The following is an 18786-nucleotide window of genomic DNA, read 5'->3' as shown; positions in this document are numbered from 1 at the left end:
GTATCTGTATGTTACAGACTGTGTTGGTTAGTTTTATGTCAACTTGACATAAGCTGGAGTCATCAGAGAGGAGGGGGTCTCAATACAGAAAATGCCTCTGTAAGATCAAGCTGTAGGCAAGCCTGCAGGGCCTTTGCTTAATTAGTGAGTATAGTGGATGATGCCATCCCAGAGCCAGTGGTCCTGGGTTCTCTAAGAAAGCAGACTGAGCAAGCCGTGAGCAGCAAGCCAGTAAGCAACAGTCCTCCATGGCTTCTGCATCAGCTCCTGCCTCCTCATTCCGGCCTCCTCATTCAATCCCTGTTTGAGTTCCTGTTTGATTTCTTTCAATGGAGAACAGTGATGTGGAAGAGTAAGCCAAATAAACCCTTTCCTCCCTAAGTTGCTTTGGTCATGGTGGTTTATCAGAGCAATGGTAACCCTAAGTAAGACAGGTACCAAATGTATGATCATTCTTACAGTTTCTTGATGATGCGGGAAAGTTATCAATATACAACCAAAGGAAAGAAACAAAGAGTGTGTCGGTCTAATCTTACCTAAGTTTTCCTAACAGAAGTCAATGACTGTTGCCAATGTATTGGTTTTCTAATTTCTTCCTAATTAATTAATTACTATTTGTAAATATAAATAACTACTTGTTAATTATTCATCTGTACACTAAGACACAGCTGCTAACAACCCACCCCATTCTTCCTTTGTTTTTCAGGCATGTGGTATGAAGCAGCAGAGTTGATATGGGCCTCGGTTGTGGGCTATTGGACACTCCCTCAGCCAGATAAAAAAGTTGTGTGCCTACATGCCACGTCTCCTCTCCCTGCTTGTCTCTTTACAACACAATTAACTTCATCATTCATCAATTCTAGCTGCACCATCTTATTTATTCCACACAAGCACAGGACCAGGAAGAGTTAGGAACTTTCTTGTGTCTTATAGTCAGTCTTGGCCTGTGACAGGTTTCTGTAACGATTCCTAACCAACCAACTCTAAATCTAGCTCTCTGCTCCACTGTGTCCATCTTATCATGTATTTAGCCTTCACTTGGTTCTTTGACAAAGCTGATATGGCCTCAATACTTATGGATAAAGTCATTTTCCAAGAGTCGAGTGAGCAAAGCTTCCTTTAATTGTTCACACGATAGCATCTTTAAGAAACTAAAAATCAACCCTTGCTCTGATGTTGGTAGTTTCACTCTCTGTAATTTTGTGGGACTGTCCTCTTCACTATTTGAACCTTCCATTCCCCAGAGCTGGGCCGTCCATGTGAGACCTACCCTCTTTTGCAGCACAGATAGAGAGTAGTATGAGATCTCTTCCCATGCCAACTATTTGGGTCTATTAATTAGATAAATTAGTGCTGATAACCCAGTAAAACCTAACTTCAAAGTAGCCATATTTCAATTCATCCTCGTGCTTTGGGGTGTGATGCTCTCTCAAGCCCACTGATGTTCAATTCAAAAGTATCTCCAACGTCACAGTCATAGAATAACAACAAGCAGATAGTTCACTTGGAATGGAGTCATTGACTGTAGGACATAAGATGAGAGAATTCCAGTCTGATTTGTTTGTTCTCCTTACAGGGCATTTCCACATCACTGGGTATACTGGCAGACATCTTTGTTTCCATGAGCAAAACAGATTATGAAAAGTTTAAGAACAGCCCACAGGTTAACTTGGTAATTGTCATTTGTCAAAAACATGATTTGGAGTGGCATCTCCTAGACACCTGTCAATGCTGGTTTTGGCTACCAATTCCTGGCGCTGGTTACCCCACTTCTTGCCCAGTAGGGTAGGGGTTGGGAGCACAGTCCCTCATATATTAATGGGAGCAGTTCTACTTATCCTGGTCTTCCCAGCCTTTAGCACTGGATCAAATATACAAAGGGCACTGGGAGTGTTCAAGTGAGTGAATGAGAGGATAGCATCAGAGTGACTTTCAGTCCCATACATTTCCTTTCAGTGTATTACATAATTCAGTGTCCAAACTTGGTGATAAAGGAGTAATAATTAAAAAACCCAAAGAAAACAAAACCACTGTGGGGGTGGCAGGAGGAGATAACTCAGTTGGCAGAGTGTTTCCATATAAGTATGTGGACCTGAGTTTGATCCTGAACCCTACATAAAAGCCAGGCCTGATGGCACAAGCCTGTGGTCCCAGTGCTGAAGACATAGGAAGAACCTTGGAGCTTGCTACTCAGCCATTGTAGCTGAATCTGTGAGTTCCAGGTCCCAATGAGAGGCCTGTCTCAAAAAATAAAAATAAAGATAAAGAGTGGATAGGTTCTGAGAAAGACAACCACGGGCAAGTTTTTTGTTGTTGTTGTTCAAATCAGAGCATTGGTCCATATTCTTAGTCTAATATTACTGCTCTTTTTAATAACTTGTACTGATCTCTTCTTCAATAGAAAATGAGCTCCTTGCAGACTTACAGTCTACCATTTCCTCAAATCTAGAATGATATCTGGCCCCATGGAGGTGCCCAGTATATGTCTCCAGAATGAATGGATGAATCCTCATTGGTGTGAAGCCATACGAGGCCTTTGCAAAGAACAACAGAGATCACCAGCCAGCCTGGATGCAGAATGTGCAGTTTCTATGAATAAGGAACTGCCCCCATTTCCCAGAGAGGCTCATCTGGTTTACTAATGTTGTCCATGCTAGGCCCTCTGGGTTGTGCATGCAGGACAGGGATGGGCATAGCTAGAGGACAGGACACCTGATGCTCTGGGATCTTTAGACCCACTGAGACTTTCTTGGCACTGTTCTGACAGATTCATGATGAAAGGCAGGGATCCCTTGGAATCTTGAAGGAAAAGCATTGGAATGCCACAGGTGTTACTTTACTACTACAGAAACAGTACCTGCTGCTTCACATTCCTTTCTCTTTCCCTGCAGGCCTTGCTCCAGGAGTTTGACCACCATTTGTTGTCAGCAGCAGAAGCCTGCAAACTGGCGGCGGCCTTCAGTGCCTACACACCCCTGTTTGTGCTCACAGCTATGGTAAATACAGGTTCTCCGTGCAGCAGGGAGGGAATATCTAACCTTGACGTAGGTTCTGGCTCCTCACTGGCAGCTATGCTAAGACCCCACGAGAGGAAAGTACTGTTAGTCAGAACGGCCATATTCTGATGGCAGCCAGGTTACTTCAGTCCAGGCATATAACGCTGCCTGTTCCAGAGCAAGAGTTCCTAAGGCTGGCAGCCAATCAGAACTACCCAAGGAGCCTCTTCAAAACACATGTTCCTGGGATCTACTCTATGCTCATTAAATGCAAATCTCTTCGATTAACATTCCAAAATCTTTCATTTTGAAATATATTCAACTTTGGGACCGAATAGATGGCTCAGCAGTTACGAGCAAGGACTGCTCCTGCAGAGCACCTGAGTTAGCTTCCTAGCACCTATATCAGGTGACTTTGCTCCAAGCAATCCAACACCCTCTCTGGACTCCATGGGCAAGTGCATGAACTTGCAAACAGACACACATGCACATAACTTTTAACAATTAATTTAAAAATATATATAGTCAACTCTATATCTGCAAGTTCCACACCATTATTTTTATTTCGTCCACTTTGGATCAAAATGTTTGCATCTGTAGAGAACATGGACAGACAGACCTTTGCTCTTGTCATTCCTAGACAGCACAGTATTGACACTGTATTACATATTATAAGTGATCTACAGATGATGTGTGTACATATTTTATATGCATACCATTTTATCCAAGCGACTTGAGCGTCCACAGATTTTGGTATCCATATGGGAAGCCAGTACACAGATTCAATACACAGAGAGGTTTAAAACCCACTGCTCTGTTGTTTGGGTTATAATTAAATCATGGAGAAATTCTTTATGTTTGTATCCTGGGTATAGACTGTGTGTTAGTGAGACTTTTGTCACTGTGACAAACACAGATACTGTGAGAAATAGTCTTCAGAGAGGAAAGGGCCGTTCTTCGTTTTTTGTTTTGCTTTGATTTTGTTGTTGTTTGCCTTTTGCTAACAGTTTCAGGGGTTTCCATCTGTGGTTCATTGGCTCTATTACTTGGCTCTGGTGCAAGGTAAAATATCACAGTACCAGGAGCTATCGAGAACAAGAAGTTCAGTCTCATGGCTGCCAGTGTTAGCAGGCATCCATCCTCCTTCTTCCCCTTTTATTTCAAACTCCCTCCTGCTTATTGGATGGTGCAATACACCTTTGGGGGTGGGGTCTTGCATCCCTTATGCAATTGTCTCTGGTAAGTCTTCACAGACTTCTCCAACCAATCCAATGGACAACCCAGCCACCATATGCCATTTGCTAATGAACAACAACAAAGATCATAAGTTGGCCGTGTTCAGTCCACAAGCATCAGGTTTATGGCAGAATTGAAGGAAAGATAATGTCTTACCCTCCATACCAGTCAATGACTCATGTTTCCATACCTTCTCACTCGCCAAAAGAAAACTCACACCCTCCATTAAATATTTGTGAATCCTCTTTAGGATGCCTGTGGTGTGTATTTATGTTTCTGTAATATTTCAAGAGATTATCCTCCAGGAATAAAAAGGGTTGCTGGGTGGTGGTGGTGGTGCACACCTTTAATCCCAGCACTCGGGAGGCAGAGGCAGGTAGATCTTTGTGAGACTGAGGCCAGCCTGACCTACACAGTGAGTTCCAGAAGAGCCAGGGCTACATAGAGAGACCCTGTCTCAAAAAAAAAAAAAAAGTAAAGGGAAAAGGAGAAGAAGTTTGTTCTGATTCACATCTAGTACCCAATGCACTATCTGCCCTGCATTCACTGTTTTCCACAGACCATCCGTGGCACGTGCTTGTTGTCATACAGCTGTTCTGCTGACTGTCCTCTGGGAATGAGAAGTGTGTATCTGTGTGATGCCAAGCAGGCTTTTGCAATTGGCCTCCTGACCAAGAAAGATGGAGAGCTGGTCAGTGGGAAGCAGGAGCTTCACAGCTTCATCAAAGCTGCCTTCAGCCTCGCCACGGCGCAATGCAGACTCCACGGGGAGACCGAGGCAGTCCGTGCCGCAAGGCAGCTATGCAGGGAGGCTGTGGGGAAGCTTTACACCTTTAGCACGTCCTCTACAAGCCAGGACAGAGAAGCCCTGTCTCAGGAAATCATGTCTCTTGTCAGCCAGGTGAAGAGACATCTACAAGTTCAAAGTTTCCCAAATCCAAATGATAGATCTTACATCCCAGAGAGTTTTAAATGTGGCTTGGATAAGCCTATCTTGCACGGGCACGTGGATTTCCAACAAATTCTTGAAACCTACTCCCAACACCATACTTCAGTGTGTGAGGTATTTGAAAGCACTTGTGGGAACAGCAAGAGCAGCCAGAGAGACACAAAACCAGATGTCTGTATCACTGCTCTGAAAACAGAAACAAACAGCCTGGATACGATGGGTGCTAGTCTAGAGAGACTGTGTTCTCAAGAGAGCAAGAGTATAGCTTCCTCCCCGATGGCCGAGAAAGACCAGGAGAGGCGCGGAAGAGGAAGAGGAAGCTGGACCCATTCTGAGGCATTTCGAGTCTCCCTGGATCAAGATGTGGGGACTGAGACTGAGCCCCCAAGCCACAGCAATGGCAGAGCAGATGTTCCCCATTCGTCTCTGAGTGACAGCCGTAGCTCCAGTTCTTGGAGCAAACTGTCAGGGCTCAGCTCTTCTACAAGCTGGGAGGAAGTGAGCTGTGGTGTCGAGGATACAGAAAGGAAAATACCCAGCAAAGAAGAACGTCTTGTGGACACTCAGTGCTCCACAGCTGTGTCTGAGGAGCCCAAGAGTGACAGAAGATGCAGAGTAACATATTTGTCGTTTTCAAAGCTGCATGGTGTCTCTCTTCAGGCAACCGAAGATCACAACCTAGAGTCTTCACAAAGGCAGCTTCACAAACACACGTCTCTTAAGCCTCCCAGCACAACTGACACTTGCTTGGCCTCGGGTCCAGAGCGGTCAGAAGCCCCTGGAGGAAACCAGGATCTCAGGAATGAAGGTCTTAGGAATACTTCTCTTCAGTGCAGCCCTTCATGTGGTTCTGCTTCCTCATCCTCATCCTCGTCTGGTTCTGGCAAGTTCCCAGACATGGCCACATGTCCTTCCGTTCAAGAAGAAGAAACCTGTGAAATACCTGGTCATTTTCCAGAAACCAAGTATGACATCAAAGACCAGTGTAGAGGAAAGAATGGGGGGAAGCTCACTGAAAGATTCACAGGGCCCTCCTTTACAGATGACCCCAAAGGGGAAACAGAAGAAAGCAAAGAAGATGAGCCGCCACACTCTCAGGTAGTCCTGGGATGTTTAGAAGGCAACCATTCAATGCTGACATGTAGGACTTTCTCTCCTCATTGGTCTGTTCAAAACGTTGATTCAACAAAGACAGGCATCTCAGTCAAAGACCAAGGGGTGGATCCTGATGCCTCTACAGAGTATGAGCAGGGCCAACTGCTTGACAGCACAGAGGTCTACTCCACTGGCCAGGATGGTGCCCACAGACCAGGTGCTTTGAGGCCAGGTCAGAGAGATGAGAAGCCAAATTCCTCTGTCAGTGGCTACAGTCCCTTCCCAGTCCTTGAGGAGGACTTGAGCACCACAGAGGAAAAAAAGGAACTTGGAAGCCTGCTGAAGTGTAGTCAGAACTCCAGCTCATCCTTACAGTGGTGGCGGGAATCACCTGCCTTTTCCAGCAGTTCTTTGGAGGGGGAAAGTTCATGGTCTCCTCTGAACTCCAGTAGGAGTTCTTTTGTCTCATTGCCAGGGCAAACCAGGCAAGAAATCCTTGAAGCTCGCACCCTACAGCCTGATGACCTTGAAAAACTTCTGGCAGGAGTGAGAAATGATTGGCTGCTTCAGAGACTGGAGAATACAGGGGTTTTAAAGCCCAGTCAACTCCAACAAGCACATAGTAAGTACAACCTTTTTAGTCTATAGCTCCAGGCTTCTGGACATTTCTGTTGTGAACCCCTGGAACAGTTTGCTGGGTATACCACTCATGAAAGATGTATTTTGTGATTTACTGGGAAAATTGGTTTTCTAGCCATGGAATTTCCTGCCGGGAACCTACTGTGAGCATGCAAAGCGTACTTACTGGGTGCCAAGCCCTGTTCAAAATGACTTAGAGAAGTCTAACATTTTTTTTTCCAGATGCCCTTCTGCTAAAATATTCCAAAAAGTCTGAGTTGTGGACCGCCCAGGAAACTGTAGTGTATTTGGGGGACTACCTGAACGTGAAGAAGAAAGGCAAGCAGAGAAATGCATTCTGGGTCCACTATCTTCATCAAGAGGAAACTCTGGGGAGGTATTACTGGAAAACTTCTGTCGTCAGCATAATCAGGCTAATTTTTCTTTTGCTTAAGTAGCCATTCATGAGATTTGAAAGGGTTGAGATGTGGCCAAAATATATGCTTTCAGTTATATTGACTTCCTTCCTCATCATTAGTCAATTGATGACAGTTTCTGTATATCATGGAACTATGCTGTGTGAGTGTCTGGATGCTGTGTATACATGACCTCATGCTCACTAGGGAAACATTTTTAAACCCATTGTACAGACAAGAAAATTAGAGAACTTAGCCATATTATAGATAGTTGGGTACCCCCCAAACACACACACTCACATATACACACACACACACACACACACACACACACACACACACACACACACACACAAGCATCATGGCCTGCAGAGGTGGGGATGATCCGTGAGAGGTATTGAATGAAATTCAAGACAGTGCTGTCTTTGCAGACACTGGGTTGTAGCCTTCCAGAGACTGATCCCATGGTTTACTTTTCTTATATCTAAACACACTAGAACTTGTGACCTGTGACCTTTACAATAAGAATGAATTCTATTGGCTGCTAAACAGAGCTCTTGCTAAGTCATAGAGAAAGGATCTGAGATAAGCGAAAGGATAGATTCTATTGGTGGAGGATGCAAAGTCCATGGGGCCTCTCTTATAGGGATGTGTTCTGTTCACTGCAGGATTAGGGTCTAAACAATGTTCAGAATACTGGGAGAATTCAGGTGGAGGCTGGCTCCTAATAAAATGGCAAAGAATCACCAGGTTGATGGACCACTTTTCACTCTGGCATTCCAGGTGACTAGGCATCATTCATTTCCTTCCATTGAAGAAAACAGGCCTGCATGATTGACAGTCCTGGTTTCTCCAATGCTCATACTAAGCTGTGCTTCCTACAGTAAATCGGAGAGTCAACATGAAAGGGAAGGGAATCCTCTGAGCTCAAGGATGGAGTATACCCAGAGTGATATAAACGATCCCTGGGCCTTCTAGTCACGGCCATAGAATTCCAAAGTGGGATGGAGTGAGGATATAGTTGCAGGCAGAAGCTGAATGAAGAGGAAGTGTGTTTGGAGACCCCATATACAGAGCTGACTCAGGAAGGGCTGCATTGTCAGCAGAGAGGTTATCTTTGAAAACCTACATGGATGCAAATGTCTGGGCAGTCCTATTTCCATTTGGCTTTGTTCCTGAATAAAACTTAACAAAACATCTCTTGAAAAATTAGTGATACCCTCATTAAGCTTAGGATCTAATTTCATAACATTTGCATTTTTTAATACCCATACAAAATAAATAATGGATAACCTCAAACTTTTAAAAGTTGACCCTGTTCATACACCATAATAATGTACAAAATCAAGGAGAAAGATAGAGAAATTGGGTGACTCCAAACAGTTTTTGAACAGTTGAATGTTATAATAATATTAGGTGTCAGGCTCCATTTGAATGCCTTATGCTAATTCAGCCAATCTTCAGAAATCCTGTGAGGCAGGTGTTACTGTTGTCCTGATGGACATTAAGAGATGGAAATTAAGCCACAGTGATATTAAGAACTCTCCCCAAGTCATATATAAGTGGTAGAATGAGGTGCTACGAGCTGAATTGTATCACCCCAAATTCATAGGTGGAAATTCAGTATTCATACTGGGGAAACAAGAGCCATTCCAGCTATAGTTAAGATGAAGTGATACTGGAGTAGGATGAACCCATACCCCACTACTGTCAGATCTCGGTCTCTGTTCTACTGGCGTAAAGAGACACCACAGCCAAGGCAACACTTACAAAACAAAGTATTTCTTTTTTTTTTTTAATTTAATTTAATTTTACATATCAGCCATGGGTTCCCCTGTCCTCCCCCCTCCCGCCCCAGACCCCACCTTCCCCCCAGCACCCCCCCATTCCCATCTCCTCCAGGGCCAAGACTCCCCTGGGGATTCATTTAAACCTGGTGGATTCAATATAGGCAGGTCCAGTCCCCTCTTTCCAGGCTGAGCAAAGTATCCCTGCATAGGCCCCAGGTTCCAAACAGCCAGCTCATGCACTAAGGACAGGTCTGGGTCCCACTGCCTGGGTGCCTCCCAAACAGTTCAAGCTATTCAATTGTCTCATTTATCCAGAGGGCCTGATCCAGTTGGGTGCTCCTCAGCTTTTGGTTCATAGTTCATGTGTTTCCATTAGTTTGGCTATTTGTCCATGTGCTTTTTCCAATCTTGGTCTCAACAATTCACGCTCTTACAGTCCCTCCTTTCTCACCAGTTGGACTCTTGGAGCTCCATCTGGGGCCTGGCTGAGGATCTCTGCATCCACTTCCATTGGTTATTGGATGAGAGTTCTAGCACCACAGTTTAGGGTGTTTGGCCATCCAACCTCCAGACTAGGTCAGTTCAGGCTTTCTCTCGACCATTGCCAGTAGTCTACAGTGGAGGTATCATTGTGGATCTCTGGGGACCTCTCTAGCACTTTGCTTCTTCCTATTCTCGTGTGGTCTTCATTTATCGTGGTCTGCTATTCCTTGTTCTCCCTTTCTGTTCTTGATCCATCTGGTATCTCCTGCTCCCCTAAGCTTTCTTTCCCTCAAACCTTGCCCTTCATTACCCCTACTCACATCCAGGTTGTTCATGTAGATCTCATCCATTTCTCTGTCATTGGGCGATCCTTGTGTCTTTCTTAGGGTCCTGTTTTCTAGGTAGCCTCCCTGGAGTTGTGAGTAGCAGTCTAGTCATCTCTGTTTTACATCTAGTATCCTCCTAAGAGTGAGTACATACCATGTTTGTCTTTCTGAGTCTGGGTTACCTCATTCAGGATGATTTTTTCTAGATCCATCCATTTGCCTGCAAACCTCATGATGCCATTGTTTTTCTCTGCTGAGTAGTACTCCATTGTGTATATGTATATTCTCTTTATCCATTCTTCAGTTGAAGGGCACCTAGGTTGTTTCCAGGTTCTGGCTATTACAAACAATGCTGCTATGAATATAGCTGAGCAAATGCCATTGTGGTATGATTAAGCATTCCTTGGGTATATGCCCAAGAGTGCTATAGCTGGGTCTTGGGGGAGATGGATTCCCAATTTTCTAAGGAAGTGCCATATTGATTTCCAAAGTGGCTGTACAAGTTTGCATTCCCACCAGCAGTGGAGGAGAGTTCCCATTGCTCCACATCCTCTCCAGCATAAGCTGTCTTCAGTGTTTTTGATCTTGGCCATTCTGACAGGTATAAGGTGGTATCTCATTTTTTTTATTTGCATTTCCTGGATAATTAGGGATGTTGAGCAATTCCTTAAATGTCTTTTAGCCATATGAGCTTCCTCTGTTGGGAATTGTCTGTTCAGTTCTATAGCCCATTTCTTAATTGGACTGTTGGGCATTTTGAGGTCTAATTTCTGGAGTTCTTTATATATTCTGGATATCAGCCCTCTGTCAGATGTGGGGTTGGTGAAGACCTTTTCCCATTCTGTAGGCTGTTGCTTTGTCTTGCTGACTGTGTCCTTTGCTCTACAAAAGCTTCTCAGTTTCAACAGGTCCCATTGATTGGTTGTTTCTCTCAGTGTCTGTGCTACTGGTGTTATATTTAGAAAGTGATCTCCTGTGCCAATGTGTTCAAGAGTACTTCCTACTTTCTCTTCTATCAGGTTCAGAGTAACTGGATTTATGTTGAGGTCTTTGATCCACTTGGACTTAAGTTTTGTGCACAGTGACAGACAGACATGGATCTATTTGCAGCCTTCTACGCACTGACATCCAGTTATGCCAGCACCATTTGTTGAAGATGCTTTCTTTTTTCCATTGTACATTTTTGGCTCCTTTGTCAAAAATTATATGTTCATAGGTGTGCAGACTAATGTCAGGGTCTTTGATTCCATTGGTTCACATGTCAGTTTTTATGCCAGTACCAAGCTGTTTTTCTGTACTTCTATAGTAGAGCTTGAGGTCGGGGATCGTGATGCTTCCAGAGGTTGTTTTATTGTACTGGATTCTTTTGGCTATCCTAGGTTTTTTGTTTTTCCATATGAAGTTGAGTATTATTCTTTCTAGGTCTGTGAAGAATTGTGTTGGTAGTTTGATGGGGATTGCATTGAATCTGTAGATTGCTTTTGGTAAGATCGCCATTTTTACTATGTTAATCCTGCCTATCCATGATCATGGCAGATCTTTCCATTTTCTAACATCTTCTTCAATTTCTTTTTTTAAGGGACTTAAAGTTCTTGTCATATAGGTCCTTCACTTGCTTAGTTAGAGTACCCCAAGGTATTTTATATCATTTGTGGCTATTGTAAAGGGTGATGTATCTCTGATTTCCTTCTCAACCTGTTTGTCTATTGTATATAGAAAGGCTACTGATTTTCTTTTAGTTGACCTTGTATCCTGCTATGTTGCTGAAGGTGTTTATAAGCTGTATCAGTTCCTTGGTTGAATTTTTGGGGTCACTTGTGTATACTATCATGTCATCTGCAAACAGGGAGAGCTTGACTTCTTCCTTTCCAATTTGTATCCCCTTAATCTCCTTATGTTGTCTTATTGCTCTGGCTAGAACTTCAAGTACTATATTGAATAAGTATGGGGAGAGTGGACAGCCTTGCCTTGTTCCTGATTTTAGTGGAATCGCTTTGAGTTTCTCTCCATTTAATTTGATGTTGGCTGTTGGCTTGCTGTAGATTGCCTTTATTATGTTTAGGTATGTTCCCTGTATTCCTGATCCCTCAAAGACCTTTATCATGAAGGGGTGTTGGATTTTGTCAAATGCCTTTTCTGTGTCTAGTGAGATGATCATGTGGTTTTTTCTTTGAGTTTGTTTATATAGCGTATTACATTGACAGACTTTTGTATGTTGAACCACCCTTGTATCCCTGGGATGAAGCCTACTTGATCATGGTGGATAATTGTTTTGATGTGTTCTTGGAGTCTGTTTGCCAGTATTTTATTGAGTATTTTTGCATCAATGTTCATGAGGGAGATTGGTCTGTAGTTCTCTTTCTTTGTTGCATCTTTGTTTGGTTTAGGAATCAGGGTAATTGTAGCCTTATAGAAGGAGTTTGGTAATATTCCTTCTGCTTCTATGGTGTGGAACAATTTCAAGAGTATTGGTATTAAAGGTTTGCTTACAGTTTAGGAGGATTAGTCCATTATCATCATAGCAGGAAGCATAGCAGCATGTAGGCAGGCATGGTCCTGGAGCTGAGAGCTTTACATCCTGATCCTCAGGCAGAGAGACTGGGCCTAGCACAGGCTTTAGAAACCTCAAAGCCCATCCCCAGTGACACACTTCCTTCAAGAAGGCCACACCTCCTAATCCTTCTAATTCTTTCAAACAGTTCTATTCCCTGACGATTAAGCATTTAAATATCTGAGCTTATGAGGGCCATTCTTATTCAATTCACCACAGCTGTTGTCCTTTAGAAAAAGAAATTTGGAGGTAGGCCTATACACAGTGAGAGTGCATATGAAGATTATAGTTGTGCTAAATTAGGTCAAGGAGATCCCACAAACCAGGAGCAAGGTCCAGAGAAGATCTTTCCTTGGTGCCTGCAGAGAAAACAGTAACCTATTGCTTCTTGATCTGGGACATCTGGGCTTCAGAACTATGACAGAATCTGATTCCTTTGTGTGCTTCACTGTGCCAACCCCAGGAAGCTAATGCACCAAGATATCACAGGATGCTCTGAAATGAGAAATTTGTTGAGTATAAGCAACATAGAGAACAGAACGAGGAGGTTTAAGACATGTCTGATTGAAAGAATGTAACAGAGAAAAGAGAACAGAAGCAGTGTTTGAGCAGAAATTTTCTCATTATTTTCCAGAATTGCCAAAAGACACCAGTTTTCAAATACAAAAATTATATTGGATTCAAACAGGCTATGAAAGGAAAAAAAGAAGGAAGGAAGGGAAGGAGGAATGGAGGGAGGGAAGGAAGGAAGAAGAGACTTCAGACTTCCTAAAACAAAGAAATGATCTTAAATCTTACAGTCAATCAAAAAAGCAAAGCAAAACTATTTACATACAAAGAAACGTCAGTTAGATAGACAGCTGACTTCCCAGTAGCAACAATAGAAATCATAAACAATGGCAGTCACATACTTGAAGGTATCTAATGGAAGAAACAATGAAGACATTTGCATATTAAAATAGAAGTGGCCACAGGAGTTTGATGCTAACAAACCCATGCTAAGGAAAAATAGCATAAAGTGAGAAGAAACGTGTCTCCCTATTCATAGAGGGACAATCCACACTTCTGGAAGAATGTTCCAGATATGCTTCTGTGCTGGCACCCCACAGGGGCAGCCCTTTTGTACACACTTCTGGCCTCAGTCAATAAAGGAAACTCTGGATTGGTTCAAACCCTCTGCAGACCTGCATTCAGCCTTGGGTGTCCCTCTCAGGACACTTTCTCATTGGGATACTCTCTGATGCTGCAGAGACTCCACCTGTGTGTGCGCTTTTCACTGCCAGGTCCCCTGTCATCCTAAGGAGTCTGAATTTCAGAGCTGTAGCCTCCTTGAGTTCAGTTACATACTGTATTCAGAGATTTCTAGGTGGGGAGGTTGCTCTCATTATGGTCTATGATGCTGACAACGCCTCTGGTTTTTGTAGGTCACTCCAAGCACATGAAACATTACCAATAAATTCATGCTAACTGATAGTAGAGATCACTACAGTGGAATACAGTACTATAATTACTGTCATATTTAATTACTTACTACCTTGTATAGTCTCTGTCTAATTTGACTATGAGCCCTTGGAAGTTACATGTCTTGAATCTCACACTTTTCTCAGTAGCCTCAGAAATAGCACACTGGTGTGCTCATAGTAGGTGTTGGTAAAGTCAGTATTCACAAGAACGAAATCACACAAGGAAGGGATAGAGAAGGACTTCACACTGACTAATTGATATATTTAAGACCACACTGCAGATGACAGAGTATCGGGCTCCAGAGCACACCGTGTTGACCCTGGTTTACACAGAGGTGTGAGGAACTGCTACAATGAGAGGTCAGTTTCCCTCCATATTCCCGTATCATTTCAGACCAGCTAGCATGGGCTGTTGTGCTCTGGTGTAGAAATGGCTTTTATAAAATTATTTAAATCGGAAGTTAAGATAATCGATACTGATTCGATAAGGAACAGAAAATGCCTTTTAAATTGCATGTCTCCTATCACCTGTCACTTACTCTCTAGCAGCGATCATTTCACATGTTGCTCTGTGGGTTCTGTCCATCCATAGATACGTTGGGAAGGAATACAAAGAGTGGAAGGGGCTCCGGCACCACTTCACTGACGTGGAGCGGCAGATGACAGCTCAACATTACGTGATGGAATTTAACAAGAGACTCTACGAACAAAAGATCCCAACGCAGATATTCTACATCCCATCTACAGTGCTGCTGGTAAGGCTTTAAAAAGTATGAGTTTGGCTGATTGCATAAGTCTACAAAAATACATTAGGTTATATTTCTATTACAAGTCTACTTCTAGCATGGTTGTAATAAGATCTTACACACCCAGTTCCTTGGCTCCTTCTTCTGCTTTATCAACTTCATCCTGTTAAAAAGGGGGAAATGACCCTCTGTCCCCCTCCAACACATTCATTTGGACTAGACAGTCCAATGGGGGACATTAGAGTAACAGTTGCTCCTAACATCTGGTTAAGTTAGCATACTTACTAGACTTTTCTCTTTGTGTTGTCTCTCCTCAAAGGAACCCTCAAGGTTGTATTTTGTACAAATTATTCCTTCAGCATGATACATAACCCTTTGTTTTGTATTTCTTTCTCCAAATCCTTGCAACTAAGTGATACTGAGATGTAGCTTAAACACATTTAGTAAGGAAAAAAAAACATAAGTACTTCACTTTCAAATAATTTTTAGGTAGTTCTTAGATTTGTCCTAATCTGCCTTCCTCTAGTCTGGACATTGAAACCATTCTTTATTTGCTAAACATTACTTTAGAAAGATGAAGGCAAATCTTCCTACTACTTTATCCTTTTTGGATTAAGAGTACCCTGTTTCTCTAGATAGATTGGCTCCTTCCTGTGTTCATGTTTATAATGATTTTTTTCATTGGCCAGAGAAACCTTGACTCATTTTTTTTAGTGTTTATAATACAAATATCATCTGATTTGTGTCTTCATGTCAGAAAGTATTCAAGCATCTTAACAGGCATTGATACTAACCTGTAAGTCACTCTCATCATATGGCAATGCATGAGATAGTAGCCTCTAGTGCCAAGGCATGATCCACTCATACACTCTTGCAAGCCAGCCTGAGGTGAAGTCATAGTGCCCTGATTTCTTTTATGTGTATGAATATTTTGTCTGCATTGTCTGTGCACCATTGTATGCTTTATGCCTATGGAGGCCATAAGAGGCCATTGAAACCAGGAACTGGATTTATAGAAATGAGCCAATGTATGGATGCTGGGAAATGAACTCAGGTCCTCTAGAAAAGCAGCCAGTGCTCTTAACCATTGAGCCATCTGTCCAGCACCTGTGGTATATACTCTTTTAAGTGAGAAATTTAGTCTATGAAGAATAATCACTTTAGATTCTATTTTATGCTACAGGTAATGCTAGGTACTTTATTTTTTATCATTTAATCCTATTAACAAAACTAAAGAGTTATTATTATTACTCTTAGACTTATCTCTGAGGAAATTGAAATCTAGAGTAATAAGTCTACACAGCAAAGACTCAGTCCAAACTGAGATCTACCCTACTGCAGAGACTGTGGCCTTCACTATTGGTGAAATTATTAAGGCCACTCCACGTAGTTAAAAGGGAGGTTTATTTTGTGGGGTAACTTACAAATGAAGGGGTAGGTTACAGGGTCTGGCAAGGTTATAGCGCAGTCCAGCGGTGTTCTCTGGAGAACTCTGCTCGGTCTACCTCCAGCGTCCAGAGTCCAGGAACCAAGAGAGAGAGCTCTTCCCGATCCTTGGTCTTCCGCTTCCTCCTCTGCCCCGCCTTGTGGGCGTGACCATTAGCCTCAGTGGGGGTTGGAACTTCCAGGCCAATGCTGGGATGGCTATCCACTACATCTCCCCCTTTTGTCTAAATAAGAAAGTTCTAACCTAATACAAGACTATATACAAAGAGATGGTTATCAAATATTGTCCAGGAGTAATGAGGGATAATGACCTAGATAAGTTGGAATTACAATAAGTACAAACAAAATCAAGCAAAAAACACATAGTAAAATCCAGGGAAGTCTAGGGCATGGGTAGGTGGCGTGTTACAAAGATCATTCCAAAAGGTGTCCTATCCTAAAGAATCTGAGTCTAATACTTACTATATCCTATCTAAGATATTATATATGTATATATACTAAGTTGTAACTATAACTGCTAATCTCCAACCTCATCAAAGACCTGAGAAGGAATATAATAATACCTGAGAAATGGGAGAAGGACACAAGCAACTTTCGGGAGTCTTGCAAGAGTAGACAGAGACAGCTAGCAGCCTGGACAGTCACCTAATGTTTCTCAGCATCGTTGGTGCATTCAAATTGGCTACAGGCCTAGAGTATCTGACAGACCATTTTCAGAAGCAGGAATTCTGAAAGACCATCTTACCCTGTCTTGGCAAAGTATAGTGGTCGCTTTCCTTGTGTCCCGCTTGTCCAGAAAGGACAGCATTTGTACTGTCAGCAGTTGAGGCAAGGGCAGTTCTTTGCCCAGTAGGCCATTTTGTGCCAAGAAGACAAACTCCCAAATGGAAATGTCTTAGAAGCCCAACATTCTCTCGGGAACAAATTGGTGCTGCCAGGAGCAATTATGTCTCACGTCAACAGAATTCTAAGTTATTTAAATGCCATGTTCTCTAGGTCCATGAAGTGTTTGAAGATTACCTGTCCATCTGACCTATGTATTTATAAATCTGGATAACCTAACTAACATAATTATAGAGATGACAAGCATAGGTGACAACAACTATGTAAGTCTTATCTACCTAAACAACCTAAGGACTAAGCTTCCTATAAATAAGGCAAACAGTCTGTAAGCAAATGCACAGTAAAAGGACAATGACTTTAAATTGTGACAATACACAAAATATCTTTAACAGAGGTAGGAATGTATAGTGCAGTATGCAATATGATAATAATCCTAAATATATATCAGTATACAGAATATCTTAAACAGAAGTAGAACATACATACAGTATGACAGATATAAATTCACATTTGTATCAATATACAAATATTTCACATAAGAGTAAAAATATGTGTACAATATAACAAACATAGTTCTGTATTTGTATCAATATACAAATTATCTTAAATAGGAATGTAAAAAGTTTATATTTGTATCAACATATAAGAATTCCTAACAGTGCAAAGGCTGGTATATTACTAAATTTGTTTACTGTCTACCATAATATCTTATACCTATCCATTCCATTTCTTCTTTTCCCCTTTTTTTTTGAGACATATTTTCTTTCCTTAAGGAGAGTACTGAGTTTAACAGTTTCTTCCACCCCCAACCCTAGAACCATTATCCATAACCCTGAGAAATATGAAACCTTAGCGAGAAGGGGCGTCGTTTTCTTAGAATTGCTTCCTGCTGTTTAAGGAGCGATGGTATCTCTGTTGGGTATTGTGAGAAAGCTCAGATAGTTAAATCTCAGTTAGACTAACTGTAGATTCTGCAGCAACTCTCAGAGTAACGGGTAAGATTATCTGAAAATTTGGCAAAAAGTGTAGTATGATGATGATTACCATGGCATCATTCTGGATTGGGTAGAGTTGTTGTTGTTGGGGCCCCATCTTCCTTCTGGAGACTTCAGAGATTGCTATTGGAAAAAACTTATTTTTTTATCAGAATGGAAGGTTTGGATTTAAAGATGTCATGACATGTAAGAAAGGATTCCAAGAAATCAAGAGTAAGCATGGAGAGAATTAGAATCTTGAAGATAATGGTCCCTTATAATTGGTTTCCTTCTGTCTCACACCAGAGGGCTCTTCTGATATGGGACTGAAGAATCTCTCAACCTTTTCTTTTATCAATATGCTTGGGTTTAGAGAAGGAGTGAGCCAGTTCCATCTCCAAAGCCAGCTTGGTTTATAATTAAATTGGAACCACAACTATTCTAGATTGATAGAGATATAGATGTTAGACAGTGATATCTTACCCTGTGTAGATTGGTACCAATAGATTCTTTCTTTCTGCTGTAAACATCCGGATATCCAAGGGCTTATGATTTCTGGAAGATGGGTATTTCCATTATCCTGGAAAGACAAAAACAGAACCCTACCCCAACCTTTGATTGTTAAATTTTTCTTACAACCTGAAGAGATGTCACATTGGTGGATGATCTTTTACTTCTCCTCATCAAGGGGTTTCTCCTGTTCAAATTGAATTTTTATTAATTTTGTTGGTATCCATAGCTTTTCTTCTCCTGCGGAAACAAAAGCAAAACCCCTTCCCCAACGTAGGACATATCCAGGTTTCCATTCTGAGGTCAACACATCTTTGAAATAAACCGGTTGGTTTAGCTCAGGA

At 42.1% G+C, this 18786-nt stretch overlaps 1 protein-coding gene across 2 annotated transcripts in view; it reads left to right on the top strand.

The window, feature by feature from the left end:
* The window catches only part of Alpk1 (alpha kinase 1), a 123240-nt gene that overhangs the window by 96495 nt on the left and 7959 nt on the right, over nucleotides 1-18786 (top strand). The window contains exons 7-12 of one of the 2 annotated variants that reach the window (XM_036189410.1): nucleotides 707-783; nucleotides 1577-1672; nucleotides 2892-2996; nucleotides 4792-6898; nucleotides 7138-7291; nucleotides 14516-14678. In XM_036189410.1, the coding sequence (XP_036045303.1) occupies nucleotides 707-783; nucleotides 1577-1672; nucleotides 2892-2996; nucleotides 4792-6898; nucleotides 7138-7291; nucleotides 14516-14678 (2702 nt within the window). Of the gene's footprint in view, nucleotides 1-706; nucleotides 784-1576; nucleotides 1673-2891; nucleotides 2997-4791; nucleotides 6899-7137; nucleotides 7292-14192; nucleotides 14237-14515; nucleotides 14679-18786 lie in introns of those variants that run through there. The other variant, XM_036189411.1, reaches the window with a different exon arrangement.

This window comes from Onychomys torridus, chromosome 6, assembly GCF_903995425.1.
Source record: "Onychomys torridus chromosome 6, mOncTor1.1, whole genome shotgun sequence".
NCBI classification, from domain to species: Eukaryota; Metazoa; Chordata; class Mammalia; order Rodentia; family Cricetidae; genus Onychomys; species Onychomys torridus.
The sequence above is the reverse complement of the archived record's forward strand: the minus strand, read 5'-3'. Positions and strand labels throughout refer to the sequence as shown.